General features: G+C 43.1%; 1 protein-coding gene across 4 annotated transcripts in view; it reads right to left on the bottom strand.

Moving 5' to 3' along the window:
* Positions 1 to 17,258, bottom strand: part of PIP5K1C (phosphatidylinositol-4-phosphate 5-kinase type 1 gamma) — a 238,503-nt gene that overhangs the window by 104,103 nt on the left and 117,142 nt on the right. For all 4 annotated transcript variants that reach the window (XM_075204822.1, XM_075204824.1, XM_075204825.1 and 1 more), the window contains one exon: positions 17,023 to 17,228. In XM_075204822.1, coding sequence (XP_075060923.1) covers positions 17,023 to 17,228 — 206 coding nt within the window. The remainder of the gene's footprint in view (positions 1 to 17,022; positions 17,229 to 17,258) is intronic.

The raw sequence follows: 17,258 nt of genomic DNA, 5'->3' as shown, positions 1-17,258 counted from the left end.
ATGATACGCATCTATCTATCTTGACTGCGTAGTGTGGTGGCCCCGGTACACAATTTGGTACCGAGGCCACAATATAATTAAAAAACCCTCCACGGGTCAGAATTCCACCAAAAAAGGGTATGGACTGTGTAGTGTGGTGGCCCCGGTACACAATTTGGTACCGAGGCCACAATATAATTAAAAAATTGGGCATCAACTGTCACCGTTGTTTAATATCTGATACACCTAAATATGGACTGCACAGTGGAGTGCCCCGGTAGTAAATTTGGTGCCGGGGCCACAATACCTCCTCCAACTTCCAAGTGTAGTGTTTATAAAGACAGACAGCGTCGAAGTGTTATTAGTTGACTTTCTTAACCCTAAAATTGTCCCTGTTGCAAATATTCGTGCAATGGACAGTTACTTTTTTATTGAAAGACTCAAGCTTTCAAGTGTAGTGTTTATAAAATATAAACAACAATACAGTAGTTTTAGAGCACGTCAATACCTCTTGTTTTAAATTATGACAGGGCATTTTACTTTTGGTTTAATTTCTTGAATTTGTTTAAATTTGGTTTTACTTTTTGAACATGGCAAACGACTGTTGATTGGTCATATAATGCAAAAAAAAAAGTTCCAAGATGGAATTGTCCTTGGGCCCTCACACCCACCCTTATGTTGTTGAAATAGGACATGCACACTTTAACAAACCAATCATTTCAGCGACAGGGCCTACCAAACAACTTTGGCTGAATTGATTGGTTTGTTTGGGCCCCCACACCAAAAAAGCTATTCATCTCTCCCTGTACAGACTAAACAGGCTCTACTGAGGCAAGATGTCGTCCTCATCCTCAACCTCTGATTCCTCTCCCCCTACAGTGTGTACTTCCTCCTCATCACACATTATCAATTCGTCCCCGCTGGACTCCACAACCACAGGTCCCTCTGTAGTATCTGGAGGGCAGTGCTGTACTTCATTGAGGAATTGATTATTCATTTTTATAAACATCATTTTTTCAACGTTATGAGGAAGCAACCTCCTTCGCCGCTCACTGACCAGGTTCCCCGCTGCACCAAAAACTCTTTCCGAGTACACACTGGAGGGGGGACAACTCAGGTAAAATAGAGCCAGTTTGTACAGGGGCTTCCAAACTGCCTTTTTTCCCTGCCAGTAACAATATGGACTGTCTGACATGTCTACTTGGATGGTGTCAGCAAAGTAATCATCCACAATTTTTTCTATTGTGACAGCATCCAATGCAGCGAGAGTAGACATGTCTGCAATGGTTGGCAGGTCCTTCAGTCCGGACCAGATGTTATCAGCATCCCCGCCAGTGCCTCTTTTGGGAAAACTGAGCTTTTTCTTCGCAGTCATAGATGTGGAAGAAAATGAGGGTGGAGCTGTTGGCATGTCACGGTCCTTTTCAGAGGACAATCTCCTGACCAGCAGGTCTTTGCACCTCTGTAGACTTGTGTCCGCCGGAAACAGAGAAACAACATACGCTTTAAACCGAGGATCGAGCACGGTGGCCAGAATGTATTCCTCTGACTTTAAAAGAGTGACCACCCTCGGATCCTGGCAAAGCGTACGAAGGGCTACATCCACAAGAGCTACATGCTTGGTGTAATCGCAATGGCTTACCAGCTCCTCCCTCACTTTCTCCAGCTGCTTCTGCAACAGCCTGATCAGGGGAATGACCTGACTCAAGCTGGCAGTGTCGGAACTGACTTCTCGTGTGGCAAGTTCAAATGGCTGCAGAACCTTGCACAACACGGAAATCAGTATCCACTGCGCTTGACTGAGGCGCATCCCCACTCCTTTGCCTATGTCGTAGGTGGCTGTGTAGGCCTGAATGGCCTTTTGCTGCTCCATCCTCTGCAGCATATAGAGGGTGGAGTTCCAGCGCGTCACAACCTCTTGTTTGAGGTGATGGCAGGGCAGGTTCATGCTTTTTTGATGTGCCTCTAGTCTGCGGTAGGCACTGGCTGAATGCCGAAAGTGTCCAGCAATTTTGCGCGCCACCGCAAGTATCTCCTGCACACCCCTGTCACTCTTGAGGTAATGCTGCACCACCAAATTAATGGTGTGGGCAAAACATGGGACGTGCTGGAAATTGCCCATATTTAATGCCCGCACAATGTTACTGGCATTGTCTGACACCACAAATCCCCATGAGAGTCTAAGTGGGGTAAGCCACTGGGAGATAATTTCCCTCATTTTCTCTAATATGTTGTCAGCGTTGTGCCTCTTATTAAAGCCTGTAATACACAATGTTGCCTGCCTTTGCACGAGCAGCCATTTTGTAGTTGCTGCTACTGATGCAGTTGTTGCTGTTGCTGCGGAAGGGGATGCATCTACCCAGTGGGCTGTCACAGTCATATAGTCCTTTGTTTGCCCAGAACCACTTGTCCACATGTCCGTGGTTAAGTGGACAGTGGGTACAACCGCATTTTTTAGAGCACTGAGGACACTTGATCGTACTTCTCTGTACATTTTTGGTATCGCCTGCCTAGTGAAGTGGAATCTCGACGGGATTTGGTACCGGGGACACAATACCTCCATCAACCCTCTAAATCCCACTCCACTGATGGCGGACACCGGGCGCACGTCTAACACCAACATTGCAGTTACAGCCGCAGTTATACGCTTTGCAATAGGGTGACTACTATCGTATTTTGTGGTCATGGCAAACGACTGTTGGACGGTCAATTGTTTTGTGAAAGACTTAGCGGTCTTACGACTTCCCCTCTGGGAAGATGACCGACTAACAGCAGCAACAGCAGCAGTGGCAGTAGTAGGCGTACCGCTGCAGGATTCCTCGGATGAATCCCGTATTGAGGAGGACTCAGTCTGGCTGCTGACTTGGGCTGCAGGACTGAATCTGATGGAGATTGTGGAGGAAGTTGACGAGGAGGGTGTTGCTGGTGTGTATCCAACTGGACCACGGGATTTAGGTGTCCCTGTACCGATGAGGGTCCTAGCCCCAGTTCCTGAACTAACCACTGAACTATGAAGGTTATTCAGGTGACGTATAAGGGAGGATGTTCCTAGGTGGGCAAGATCCTTACCCCTGCTTATTTGAGCTTTACATAAGCTACATATGGCCATACATTGGTTGTCTGGATTTGGATAAAAATAACTCCAGACCGAAGAGGTGCATTTTTTGGTCTTCTGACCAGGCATGACAATGGGCTTTTTCATCCCATGGACATCAGCTGTTTTCCCCCCTGGTGCCTCATTTACAATAACCACATCACCATCCTCATCATCAAGTTCCTCCACAGCGCCAGCTACATCATCAATAGCCTCCTCCCGAGCCACCTCTTCCCGTACAGTGATGGGAAGGTCAGGCTTGACAACCACCAACATCCTTGGACTCGCCTTGTGGATTTGTGATAATTTCTCTTTAGAAGGCAGAGTTGTTTGCTGTTTTGTTGCTGACAGCATAACTCTCTTCAATTTTTTGTAGGGGGGGGGAGGAGGAGGAGGGCTAAGATCCGTGGGTGAAGCTGAACCACTAGTCATAACCACACGGGCCAGGGCCTAAGCCGTTCCTTGCCACTCCGTGTCGTAAATGGCATATTGGCAACTTTACGTTTCTCCTCAGATGATTTTAAGTTTCTCTTTTTGCTACTTTTTCTTAACTTGGGCTTTTTGGATTTTACATGCCCGGTACTACGAGATTGGGCATCGGGCTTGGAAGACGACGTTGATGGCATTTCATCGTCTATGTCATGACAAGTGGCAGCAGCTTCAGCATTAGGAGGAAGTGGGTCTTGATCTTTCCCTACTTTATCCTCCAAATTTTTGGTCTCCATTATATGTAGCACAAGATACTGCAGAATGTGTGAACTTGGTAATATTGCAGTACCAATGGACTTATACTGCTGGATTGGTTTTTCAAATTTGGTTATAATTATTTTTTTTTTTTTTAATTTTTAATTTTTTTTTTTTTTTTTAAAAAACTTGGGAATAATGGGGAAATAACTATGCCCTTAGAAGCACAGAGCACAGGACACAGCACCACTGGACTGAACAGGACACGGCACAGGACCCAGCAGCACTACGGAACTCAGCAGGACAGAGCACAGGACACAGCACCACTGGACTGATACTGCAGAATGTGTGAACTTTGTAATATTGCAGTACCACTGGACTTTTACTGCTGAATGTGTGAACTTGATAATATTGCAGTACCAATGGGCTTATACTGCAGGATTGGTTGTGCAAATTTTGTGGTAATTAAAAAAAATTAAATTAGTTTTTGGTATTTTTTTAAATAACTTTTTTTTATTTTTTTAAACACAGGGGAATATTGGGGAAATAACTATGCCCTTAGAAGCACAGAGCACAGGACACAGCACCACTGGACTGAACAGGACACAGCACAGGACCCAGCAGCACCACTGACCTCAGAAGGACAGAGCACAGCACACAGCACCACTGGACTGATACTGCAGAACACAGCACAGCACAGCACAGCACAGAACTAAACAGCACAGCACAGAACTAAACAGCACAGCACGAGATCTACCAGGACAGAGGACCACCTAACACACCCTCCCTCTACCCTGATCAATGCCCGAGTGAAGATGGCGGCGACTAGCGGGGAATTTATAGGATCCGAGTATCGCGAGATCCGACAACGGGATTATGAGTCAGAGCCTCAGTTTCAGATTTGAATTTGGCGCCAATACCCGGATCTGTCTCGGATCCGACTCGGATCGGCAACGTTCGGGTGGGCTCGGATTTCAGAAATCCGAGTGCGCTCATCTCTAATATATATATATGTATATATATGTGTGTGTGTATATGTATATGTATATACACACACACATATATATATATATATATATATATATATACATATACATACATACATACATACATACATATATATATATATATATATATATACATATATACACATATACACACATATATACACACACATATATGTATATATACACACACGTTGTTCCGGACTGGTGCATCAGTGTGGTTCTACTGGCTAACTTTGCCCTGCATGCTGTTTCAGAGAGACTGGACAGATAAGCTGTTTTATATTGTGTTTTATGTACAAGCATATTATACTTAAGCTGCAGTTGAGGCTATATTGCCTCTTTTTGTATTAAAATTTTCTATTACATTTCACTTGTTGTGATGGTATTATACTATATTGGCTTCTTTTTGAGTTCTAGCCAATTCGAAGTGGTGCTATCATTCTGGGAGAAGACCCTGCTGGAGTCAGGACGTTACATTACAGCGGTCCGTTACAGACCACATTCATGTGAAGGTCTATGAGCACTTATTTAAGGCTATTTGAATTCGAATTTCTGGTATGGACTGTCGGGAATTGCACATTTGTGGACTATCCCAAAGATGTTATACATTTAATGAACTATGTTGGCGCCCCTTTCTCTTTTTGTGTGTGTGTATATATATGTGTGTGTGTGTGTGTGTGTGTGTGTGTGTGTGTGTGTGTGTGTGTGTGTGTGTGTGTGTGTGTATATATATATATATATATATATATATATATATATATATATATATATATATATATTTTAAAAAACAAGATACAGCAATTGGCGCTTGTAACAAATCACCAATAGTCCAGTATAAAGTCTATGTTCTTTTCAATAGACACTTCCCATGTGCAGGCAGCTGCCAATCCTCTTAACCAAGCGGTGTAGCATGGAAATAACCTATAAAAGAAAGATGGAGGAGGAGGCGCACAATAGTGTAGTATATTGATATAATGTTGGGATCACACCAGAACCCACAGTAGAACCGGAAACACCAGTGGAGAGGAAACCAGGAAACGAAAACTGTCATATATCATCCAATATAAGATGTAGAATACAAGTTACAGCTTATTGTGAGTGAATTTGCAAAATTTCCATATATTAAACACCCAGTACACACTTATGTAGGTGTATGCGTACCAGATAGCAAAACTTTTAAGCTTTGTGTACGTAGATATCCTTCATCTGATCATAAACGGGTCACACAACTGGATACATAACTGTCAGCCTCAGAAATTAGGGCATGTGCCAATTATCATAATGGATCTTAAAGGCACAAACACAAAATCTAGTGCCCTCTAGTGAACTAATTAAATATAACTTCATTAGCGCGATGTAATTGCCCACCCACAATACATGGAATACTCATATATGCACAACTAGACCAACATCTTATTAGACATGTCTAGAATAGTTAGTATTAGACCTTATTGGTCCCTTATAAATATCACCAATCTAGTTTACTGCACAAAAAACAATAATATATATAATATAAAAACCTATATATAACATATATATATATGTCAATAAAGCTACAACAATTAAGTCCATCAGCAATCACTCATCACAGATATCACTCTCAAAATTATCTAAAGCCTCAAACTTTAAAACACAAAATATTAAAAGTCAATTGTAAAAGTCAATTATAAAAATCAATTATAAAAAGGGGGCGACCCCAAACCCCTCATTCAATCCATATGGTGACAAGGTGTTCAGCGTATAAATCCAATACATTTCCCACTGAGCGAGCTTTTTAGCCAGATCACCTCCCCTTGGACCTAAGGTCACATGTTCTATAGCTAAAAATTTAAAACTATTCAAATCTGATTGATGTACGTATATATATACACATACACACATTATGTATATACACACACACACACACACACACACACATATATGTAATATATGTATGCATATATATATATATATATATATATATATATATATATATTGTAATGTGCGTATTGTCGCTGACCAATAACGATTGTCGAACCTCGATTTGTGTTTCCAACGCACAAAGATTTATTCGCAATAAGTGGAAAAAATATGCTCAAGCGATGTAATAGTAAATACAGCCGTTACTTAACGCAGGAGCTCTGGATCCAGTGCAGTCATTCAATCCTGAAGTCTGGGGACAAGAAGTCTGCACTCTGGATCACAAGCTGCTGCTTATATACACAATCAAGTACAGTAATACAATGAAGATGGTATGGCTTGCATCTATTGGTCCGGGTCTCAGGAATGTCCAAGGGGTTGTCAATCATTGGCTGGTTCATCCTAAGGAATCCAAAGGAGGGGGTCATCTCTGCAGGGGGTATGCTCTGCTCTTCCCGCCAGAATTCCTTAGTCTTAAGTAGTTCATAATTCCCTATCATTCATAACTTGTGCATGCACTCTGCGATTCCCTCGCAGAGCGCACCAAACAGTAGGATATGTAACAAGGTTCATTATGATACCACTCATGATGTTATTCCTTTAACCCGTTCTGTGTATTTCACTAATATGCATGTAACTCTGATATAACATATAAATACTACTATATTTCGACATAACTGACTATGTGTTGCAACTACCAATAATGTGTACTATTTTATAAGTATGCGTGTTTGTGCGAATGTATGGTAAAAGACCAATTACTGTTGCTGCCACGTGTAGTGGATGAGTACGCCCTTTCACGCCGTAGCGTGCCCTTGTACGTCATAGCGTACCGTACGCATCTTTTCAGACAAAGACAACCAAGTTTGCTAGACTTTAATTGAAATGACTTTATCCAATTTACTGACTTCGACAGTTCCACCCTTTGATAGTGTAATAAACTATCACCCAATCACCGTTTCAAGTTCAGGATTATACAATACTTCTTCACAGACCATGATCTCGGTATCTGGTACCACCCTTTCAGTCTCTTTCTCAGTGTTACTCTTATGAGACCGTTTTCCACACTTCAACACAGTAGGAACACATTTGACAACTAAACCAATTGCTAAGATGACACCCAGTATAAGGAGAAGGAGCTTACCTACACTCGCAATCATTTCCTGTACCCACTTCCCCAGACCGGAGAACCATTTTGCTGGGTTCAACCATGAGAACCAACCCGCCACCTTTTCCCCGACCTCATATAACGAAGAATTATGGCTCTTTCGAAATTCCCATTTCAGCTGCAAAATTTCATCCATCTTCCGGTCTATAACCTCTTTAGGGTCTTCCGTATTATTAGTAATGTACGTGCAACATTTGACACCGAACTGGGTGGCCAGTGTCACACAGTACCCACCAGTAATAGAGGTGAGATAATTTAGTACCAGTCTATGTTGCACCAACTCCTTCTTGTACGCTTGTAGCTCCCTTCCAGTATACCTGAAAGTGTCATCATACATCTCGGTGATATTATCTATTAATTTAGCTAGGTCTTGGATATATTTAAAGTTTAATGTTCCCCGAGCGGTCCTGGTGAGATCTAGAGCAACCATAACTTGGAAACCAGCAGTTTCACTAATCAATTTTGTAGCTATGGGTTCCTCACCAGGAATCATATTTCTCTTGCCACGGTGTTCATACTGTGTGTGTATGTATGGTGGTGATGTAGTCTTGTGAATATCTACCATTTCTTCATGAGTAATAGTCATGATTTCAGGAACCAGTTTAGCTAAGAAACACAAGCCCTTGGAACTCGGAGTCACCCAGGAATAAGCTTTTCTCCCACAAACAAAATACACATCATCAGGGAGAACATAAGGAACAGTATGCCCATGAATTATATCACACAGAGTTTTGATAAAACTACCCATACCTAGTGTCTCCATCTGTTCTATACACGTGTCGGCATTAATGATATTTTCACATTTATCTGTAGAGACTTTTCCAATAGATACCTTCTTATGTTTGGTTATACGCCCTAACTTGTGACTTCCATCAGCATTCCTGCCTAGTAGTGACCTTGTGAGTCTCTCTCTAAAATGAGTGTGGCGAGCCATTGTCTGATCTGATAGGTCAGCCTCCCAATTCTCCAGGCGCTTTGCATGAGATATGTTTAGGCACAGCAACGATCTGCCTATGGAGTATTGTCGAAGCGTCAGACTAGGGGACCTAGCGTTATTGTACCTCCCTTCTATGGGCCTCCCACCCCTTAATTCGAGTACTTCGGATATGTTTAGAGGGAATGGCACTAGTCCTATGTTATGCTGCCCTTGAGGCACGTGAGAGCACACCCAACACTTAGTTTGGTTTAGCACCTTACCCACCAGGGAGTGATAATCCTCCAAAGGATGCCCGCCTATATTCAGAGTACTGGGGGACTGGCATCGTTGGATGCATCTCTCGTCAACTAGGGAGTTGCAGAACTTGCAGATACAATACTCATCAGACAATAGCCCCTCACACTGCCTCCGAGTTCCTGAGCTAGCAGACCTTTTCATAACCCCTGGACCAAGTTTGATAATGGGCTGCTCAGGATATCCTATTAACTTTTCTTCGGCCTCTATTTCATCCGTATCACTCCCAGAACTCTCCTCCGTCCTCCATCCTCCTTCACAAAAATAGAATGTCCTAGAAAAAGTAAAAACAAGGAAAATCCTGGAACAAAAGAAAAACAAAAACCGCCACTCCATCGCTGGAAAGATAGTTCTGAGGCAACGTCTCTGGTTCAGGTGTCTCAACTGCAGGCTTTAGGTCTCCCGGAACAGGCTCACAAGTGACAGCTCTATGTCATCGGTCTGAGCCTTGTCTTGCACTTTCTCCGGATTATGGACTCTCCTGCAGTGGGTGGAATGGACCCAAGTGTCTCTCTCTGCAACCTTCAGTGATGTAGTACTGGTCAGCAGCACTTGGTACGGGCCTTCCCAACGGTCTGTTAAACAACCTGAACGTAAGAAATTGCGGATCATAACATAGTCTCCAGGTTCAACATCATGACAGTTCGTTTCTGGCATACCAGGTGACAGCATTTTTAGTTTTTGTTGTTGTTGTTTCAGCTGTCTACTCATTCTTATAAGATATTGTACAGTCACTTCATTATTACACTTTAAGTCGTCTTGTGGACTCACGATCAAATGAGGTTGTCGTCCGAACAGTATCTCAAAGGGGGACAGATTAAGAGGAGGTCTAGGAGTGGTTCGAATGCTGTGGAGGACCAACGGCAAAGCCTCAGGCCATGCCAACCCAGTTTCAGCCATTATCTTACCTAGTTTGTTCTTGATAGTACCGTTTACTCTCTCCACCTTACCACTGGCTTGTGGTCGGTAAGGGGTGTGAAGTCTGCTACTGATTCCCATGAGTTTACACATATTTTGGAAGACATCACCAGTAAAATGGGTACCCCTATCACTTTCAATGATTCTAGGGATACCGAACCTACAGACAAAGTCTTGTACAATTTTCTTTGCAGTGAACACAGCAGTATTAGTGGCTGCCGGATATGCTTCTACCCAACCGGAAAACACATCAATACACACTAACACATACTTTAGATTCCTGCACGGTGGTAGTTGGATATAGTCAATTTGTATTACCTGAAAAGGTCCGTCTGTAGGAGGGATGTGGGATGGCTCAGTTGGAATAGTTTTCCCAACATTTTTCCTCAAACAAGTAAGACATGACATTGCTTTCTTACCAGCTTGAGAGGAAAATCCGGGAGCACACCAGTATGCTCTCACCAGTTTGCACATACCTTCTTTACCCAGGTGAGTCAGGCCGTGTGCTGCTTCAGCCAGGCTTGGATAGTATGTTCGGGGAGCTACAGGCTTACCTTGTCCATCCCTCCAGAGTCCTGAGGACTCTTGACCACATCCCTTCGCCTTCCAGACCGCCTTCTCCTGCAGGGAACACAAATCTTGCATTTCAATTAATTTCTGCGTGTCTAATGTCTGAAAAACCATCATAGTCTCGGTCGATACAGTCATAGGTTGCCCTGCTGCCCATTTAGCAGCTTCATCTGCCCTGCTGTTGCCCAATGACACTGGGTCTTCTTCAAAGGTATGGGCTTTGCACTTTATGACGGCTACTGTTCTGGGTAACTGTATCGCTGTCAGAAGTCCTTTTATGTGTTGTGAGTGTGCCACTGGTGTACCTGCTGCTGTCGTAAAGTTTCTAAGACGCCAAAGGGCCCCAAAATCATGCACTACCCCGAAGGCGTACCTAGAGTCAGTATATATGTTGGCTGATTTACCCTCTGCCAATTCACACGCTCTCCTTAGTGCTACTAGTTCCGCCACCTGGGCTGAGTGAGGTGGACCAAGGGGTTCAGCTTCTACCACATCCTGATCGTCTACAACAGCGTAACCAGTACATAGCTCTCCTGTCTCTGTCTGTCTATGGCAACTTCCGTCTGTATAAAACGTAAAATCTACATTTTCTAAGGGGGTGTCACGTATGTCGGGCCTTGCAGTAAAGGTCTGATTCAGGTGTTCCATACAGTCATGCGTGTCAGTATTCTTGCCTAACTCATCATCAACCAGGGTCTCCTCACCTCCCACCCTTTGTGTCTCTTGAGACACATACGGAAGGTATGTAGCTGGATTTAGGGTGCTACATCGTTTGATGGTGATGTTTGAGGGTGCCATCAGGGCTAGTTCCCACTTTGTGAATCTAGCTGAAGAAACATGTCTGGTTTGGGCTGAATTTAACAGAGCTGATGCAGCATGGGGTGTATAGATGGTTGAATTATGTCCTAATACTACATCCTCACTCTTACTTACTAGAAGGGCCGTTGCTGCTACACTTCTAAGACATGTTGGGAGTGACCTTGCCACATTGTCTAATTGTGCACTGTAGTATGCTACCGGTCTGCTAGCGTCACCATGTTTCTGTGTGAGGACACCTGCTGCACAGCCATCAGCTTCTGTACAAAATAGCTCAAAAGGCTTTTCATAATCAGGTATTCCCAATGCAGGTGCTCTTGTCAGACTATCTTTAAGATTAAAGAACGCTTGCTCTGACTCTTCTGTGTGTACGACACGTTCTGGTTTTGAGGAAGAGACTAGCTCCTGCAATGGTAATGCTAGAATAGAAAAACCTGGGATCCAGGACCTACAGTATCCACACATCCCCAAGAAAGTACGAATCTGCTTCTGGCTCTGCGGCAGGGTCATGTGTTGTATGGCCTCAATTCTGTCGGTTGTCAGGTGTCTTAGCCCCTTAGTGAGGCAGTGTCCTAAGTATTTGACCTTAGTCTGACATGGCTGTAATTTATCCTTTGCCACCTTGTGCCCTGTTTGTGAAAGATGAAGCAACAACAATTTAGTATCATGTAAACATGACATAAAAGAATCAGAGCACAACAACAAATCGTCCACATATTGAATTAGAACAGACCCATTGTGGGGTTGAAAGGATTGCAAACAGTCATGTAAGGCTTGGGAGAAAATACTGGGGCTGTCAATGAACCCCTGGGGTAGTCTGGTCCATGTGTATTGCACTCCCCTGTAGGAGAATGCAAAAAGGTATTGGCAGTCAGGGTGAAGAGGGACTGAAAAGAAAGCAGAACATAGATCAATGACAGTAAAATGACTGGCAGACGGTGGAATCTGCATGAGGATGACAGCTGGATTCGGCACTACGGGGAATTGGCTCTCAACAACTTTGTTAATTCCCCTTAAGTCCTGGACTAATCTATAGCCCCTCCCCCCACTCTTCTTCACAGGGAAAATGGGACTATTTGCTGTACTGGCTGTACGAATTAAAATCCCTTGTTGTAACAGCCTCTCAATAACAGGATATACCCCTAGTTCCACCTCTGGTTTTAATGGATACTGTGGGATTTTTGGAGCTATCCTACCACTTTTTAGATTGACCATGACAGGGGCTACGTTTGCCATCAGTCCAGTGTCCTGTCCATCTCTGGTCCATAGGGAACCTGGTATTTCCAGCAACATCCCCTTTACTTGAGATGGACTTTGTTCTATAACAGGAGAGTGTAACATTAACCTTGGAGGGGTGTCCAATATGTCCTGTACCTCATGTGCAACCCTCTCGGGTATATCTAGGAACACACCATCTGAAGTACAGTATATGACACATCCCATTTTACATAACAAGTCTCTCCCTAGCAAGTTAGTAGGAGCCGCTGCAGCCAAGAGAAACGAATGCTTAGTATGCAGAGGCCCGATAGTAACTTTAGCGGGTTTAGTTAGAGGATAATGTAACACTTTTCCCGTCACCCCCATAGCTGGAATAGTTTTGCTGGTCACCTGTAGATTGAAAGGAGAGGTTATCACAGATCGGGCCGCCCCTGTATCTACAAGAAAAGTTTGTTTCCTGCCAGCTATGTCAACTATCATTGTTGGTTCTTCACTCTGACTCTCAGTTAACCTCACTGGCTGTAGACTACAGGTATGACCTGACCCCTAGCGCTGACTATTGATTTCCCGCGCAGCATTTGCTGCCGTAATATGCGCGGGTAGATGTGAGTCTTCTAGTCTATGTGAATCCTTTCTTGGAGGATATCTATGTGACCCACCCCTATGTGTATTGGGTCTTTCTTTATTACAATCTCTAACGTAATGTCCTTCCTCGTTACAGTTGAAACACCTGATCACTTTAGGTTTCCTGTTATATGGGTTGTATGCTGGTGGTCGTGTATGCACCCCTTCTAGAGCCTGTATACTTACCGTCATTAACCTATCACTTTTCTCTTCCCTTTTTCTAAAAAGGTTCTTGTCATGCTCCACAGCAGACTCCCTAAGGAAGTCTACCGTGACGCCTCTCCAATTAGGTAATGTGGTTTGTACTCTCGTCTTTAAATTTTCCCTAAGGCCATCCATCAGTACCCCTACAGCTACCTCTCTGTGATGTGGGTCCTCACTTATGTTGGATATCCCAGTAAATCGTGCAATCGCTGTTATAGCTCTAGCAAAGTAATCTGAGGCAGTTTCACTATCCTTTTGTTTAATGGTGAAAATCTTACTCCAATTTACTACTACTGGAAAACAGATGGCTAAGTGTTTGACAATTTGTTCTATATTCCGTTGGTTAATCTCATCAGTCAGGGTGTCATCTTCCTCCAACAAACAATCTCCAATAAATTTTTGTATGTTAGTATTGGGAGGAAGACACGCCCTCAACACTACCCGCCAATCCTTACTGGTTGGTTCATGAGCATTCCCTAAGTCTTTAACAAATTTCTGACATTTAGCTAACTCTTTTCTAGGATCTGGGAATTCAGTCATAATGGAACGTAATTCTGATCTAGTCCAGGGACAATGCATTGTAACATTTCTTAAAGGAACTACACCATCCTTATCCGGTTTCCCATTGGGAACTGATATTGTGCGGACCGGGAACACACCCTCTGGTACACTAACTTCAGGGGACGCTACAGGATTTACAGGCCCTAGATTTAGAACACTTTCACTCCTAGTGATCACGCTACTCTCACCTATCTCAGCCATTTTCTCATACTTGCGCTGAGCCTCTAGTACATTAACAGCATGGGCAATGGCCGAAATCACAGTGGGTTCATCTTCGTTTTCAGATACACTTGATTGAAATTGATTTAAAACAGGGTACAATTTAGTAATTTTTCTATTTTCAGTTTTAACAACAGCTGTACTTACCCCTCCCGCCACATAAGGTGGCGGGGGCGCGCTTGCGCTGAGTTCGCCACGCTTCTCAATGGTTACATCCGCCTTGCGCGCGCTTTTCGCCACGCCTATTTCCGGTTTGCATTCGCTGCTCTGCCACGTGTTACCTTCCATTTGCCACAGTTTTAAACAATCATTATGTCTATTTCTCTTTTTCGTTGACTTGATCAACCATATTTTATCTTTTACAGTATTCAGTACCTCTGCATTAAAACTCCCTATTGTTGGGAAAGGCCTATCACAAGCTTTGGTCATCCCGACCCACGTGTCACAATACACAGTTGCATATGCACCATACTTCTTACACATGAGAAACCTCGCTGAACCAATAGGGCCTTCCTTAGGCAGTACACTGACCATCTCTAGCGTATGCTTAGCACCCATGTTGAACAATATACCTTCTACCCGGAACACAGACACACCGCAATGCTCTGTTCCTTCCGGCCAAATGTGAAATACAGACACACCGCAATGCTCTGTTCTTTCCACCTAATAATTTCAACTCTGTTGCTATACTCACCGCTAGAGATCTATAATCCTCGGTGAACGTATTTCCTTTAGCCGCGTTCACTCGCTTTTCTCGCCCCTGGCGAGGATCCCTAATACAGAAATATCACTGTGGGCCCCAAGGGCTATCAGCTCCTCGATACCCTGGCTAAACCACAAAATCTGCTGAGTTTATTATCGCTGGGAGCACAAAGTCGATACAATCAACCTGCCTTTCCAGTATAATTCCTCCTAGCTGCTTCACCAATTCGCACTAACGGTGCGACCGGATCGCACTGCCTACCAATACTAATTATTAGCAAACCTTGCGATCTATTGGTAGCGCTTTGCGAAAACCCAGTTTTCGCATTCGGTATACCTGCCCTGTATACCGTCCTTCAGTTGGGCAATCCGCCTCGTCAGACAGCAACTGAGCACCTCAACAATAAAACAGTGTATCTACGTTACAACATCACACACTATACACCTTTTCTGCGCAGAAAATCAAAAGTTCCCAACAACAGTAATAATGTCTCAGAGGCTTTCACAAGTAATTATACTATGCATGTATAATAACTATCAAAACGATTGTTTAACCACGTGGCAAGTTTACCGGAAGTTCGCGTACGCACAGCAGGAAGTACACATACGCTAAACAATGCAATACAGTTAAAACGCACAATGACAGAAAAAAGAAACAGTTTTCTCTTTTGTCCCTAGGTTCTAGTTAGCGTGCCCTAGATAATGCAAAACGGACATTCGGTTTCGCAACACAGAGTAAAATTCAGGTTTTGAACACAATGCGTTCTTACCCGTTTATGACGCGTCTCCACCCTTTGTTGAGGAACCGAAATCCGTTGGTCTTGCGTATCATCGGCAACGAAACCTCCAAAGCTCACGAGCCCCCAAATTGTAATGTGCGTATTGTCGCTGACCAATAACGATTGTCGAACCTCGATTTGTGTTTCCAACGCACAAAAATTTATTCGCAATAAGTGGAAAAAATATGCTCAAGCGATGTAATAGTAAATACAGCCGTTACTTAACGCAGGCGCTCTGGATCCAGTGCAGTCATTCAATCCTGAAGTCTGGGGACAAGAAGTCTGCACTCTGGATCACAAGCTGCTGCTTATATACACAATCAAGTACAGTAATACAATGAAGATGGTATGGCTTGCATCTATTGGTCCGGGTCTCAGGAATGTCCAAGGGGTTGTCAATCATTGGCTGGTTCATCCTAAGGAATCCAAAGGAGGGGGTCATCTCTGCAGGGGGTATGCTCTGCTCTTCCCGCCAGAATTCCTTAGTCTTAAGTAGTTCATAATTCCCTATCATTCATAACTTGTGCATGCACTCTGCGATTCCCTCGCAGAGCGCACCAAACAGTAGGATATGTAACAAGGTTCATTATGATACCACTCATGATGTTATTCCTTTAACCCGTTCTGTGTATTTCACTAATATGCATGTAACTCTGATATAACATATAAATACTACTATATTTCGACATAACTGACTATGTGTTGCAACTACCAATAATGTGTACTATTTTATAAGTATGCGTGTTTGTGCGAATGTATGGTAAAAGACCAATTACTGTTGCTGCCACGTGTAGTGGATGAGTACGCCCTTTCACGCCGTAGCGTGCCCTTGTACGTCATAGCGTACCGTACGCATCTTTTCAGACAAAGACAACCAAGTTTGCTAGACTTTAATTGAAATGACTTTATCCAATTTACTGACTTCGACAATATATATATATATATATATATATATATATATATATATATATATATATATATTCACACATACACATATATACATGCATACATACATATATTATATATATATATATATATATATATATAAAGATTAACATCATTTTATTAGTAAGTGGCAAAAGGAGTTCCTATGGCCAGCAATTATACACTTATGTTAGTGACATATAATATAAGGTGCCTGAAGACTGGCATTGCTACATGCTACAGCAGAGGCAATATTTGCATGTTTAGGGAAGTAAAAAAGTAGCCAAATACCCCATGAATTACAGTGATCAACCAGAAAGGTCAGCAGCAGGTTGTACCTGGCTTCTCACTCCCTAACTTCATTCTTTATAACCATATACCAACAGCATAAATTAAATCCATGATCTATATTTAAGGTTACTCACGTATCATCAGTATCTATTGATTCCCCACGGGCTGCACCACCCTGAATGGATTCCATTGCTGTAGAGTACAGTGCCTTTTGTCCTACTGGACGCTTCTCATCTGCTTGACTCTGTGCCCCATCTGCTTGTCGCTCTCTTTCCTGCTGCTCCATGTTGTGCACGCCTAAAAGAAGGCTGTAATCCATTATTTTGAAGCTTTCTAAAACCTAGGAGAAGAACAAGGTAATGAAATACAC

The sequence above is a fragment of the Mixophyes fleayi genome, chromosome 1 (genome assembly GCF_038048845.1).
Source record: "Mixophyes fleayi isolate aMixFle1 chromosome 1, aMixFle1.hap1, whole genome shotgun sequence".
In the NCBI taxonomy this organism is placed as follows: Eukaryota; Metazoa; Chordata; class Amphibia; order Anura; family Limnodynastidae; genus Mixophyes; species Mixophyes fleayi.
Note: the sequence above shows the minus strand (reverse complement) of the source record. Positions and strands in the feature narration are given on the sequence as shown.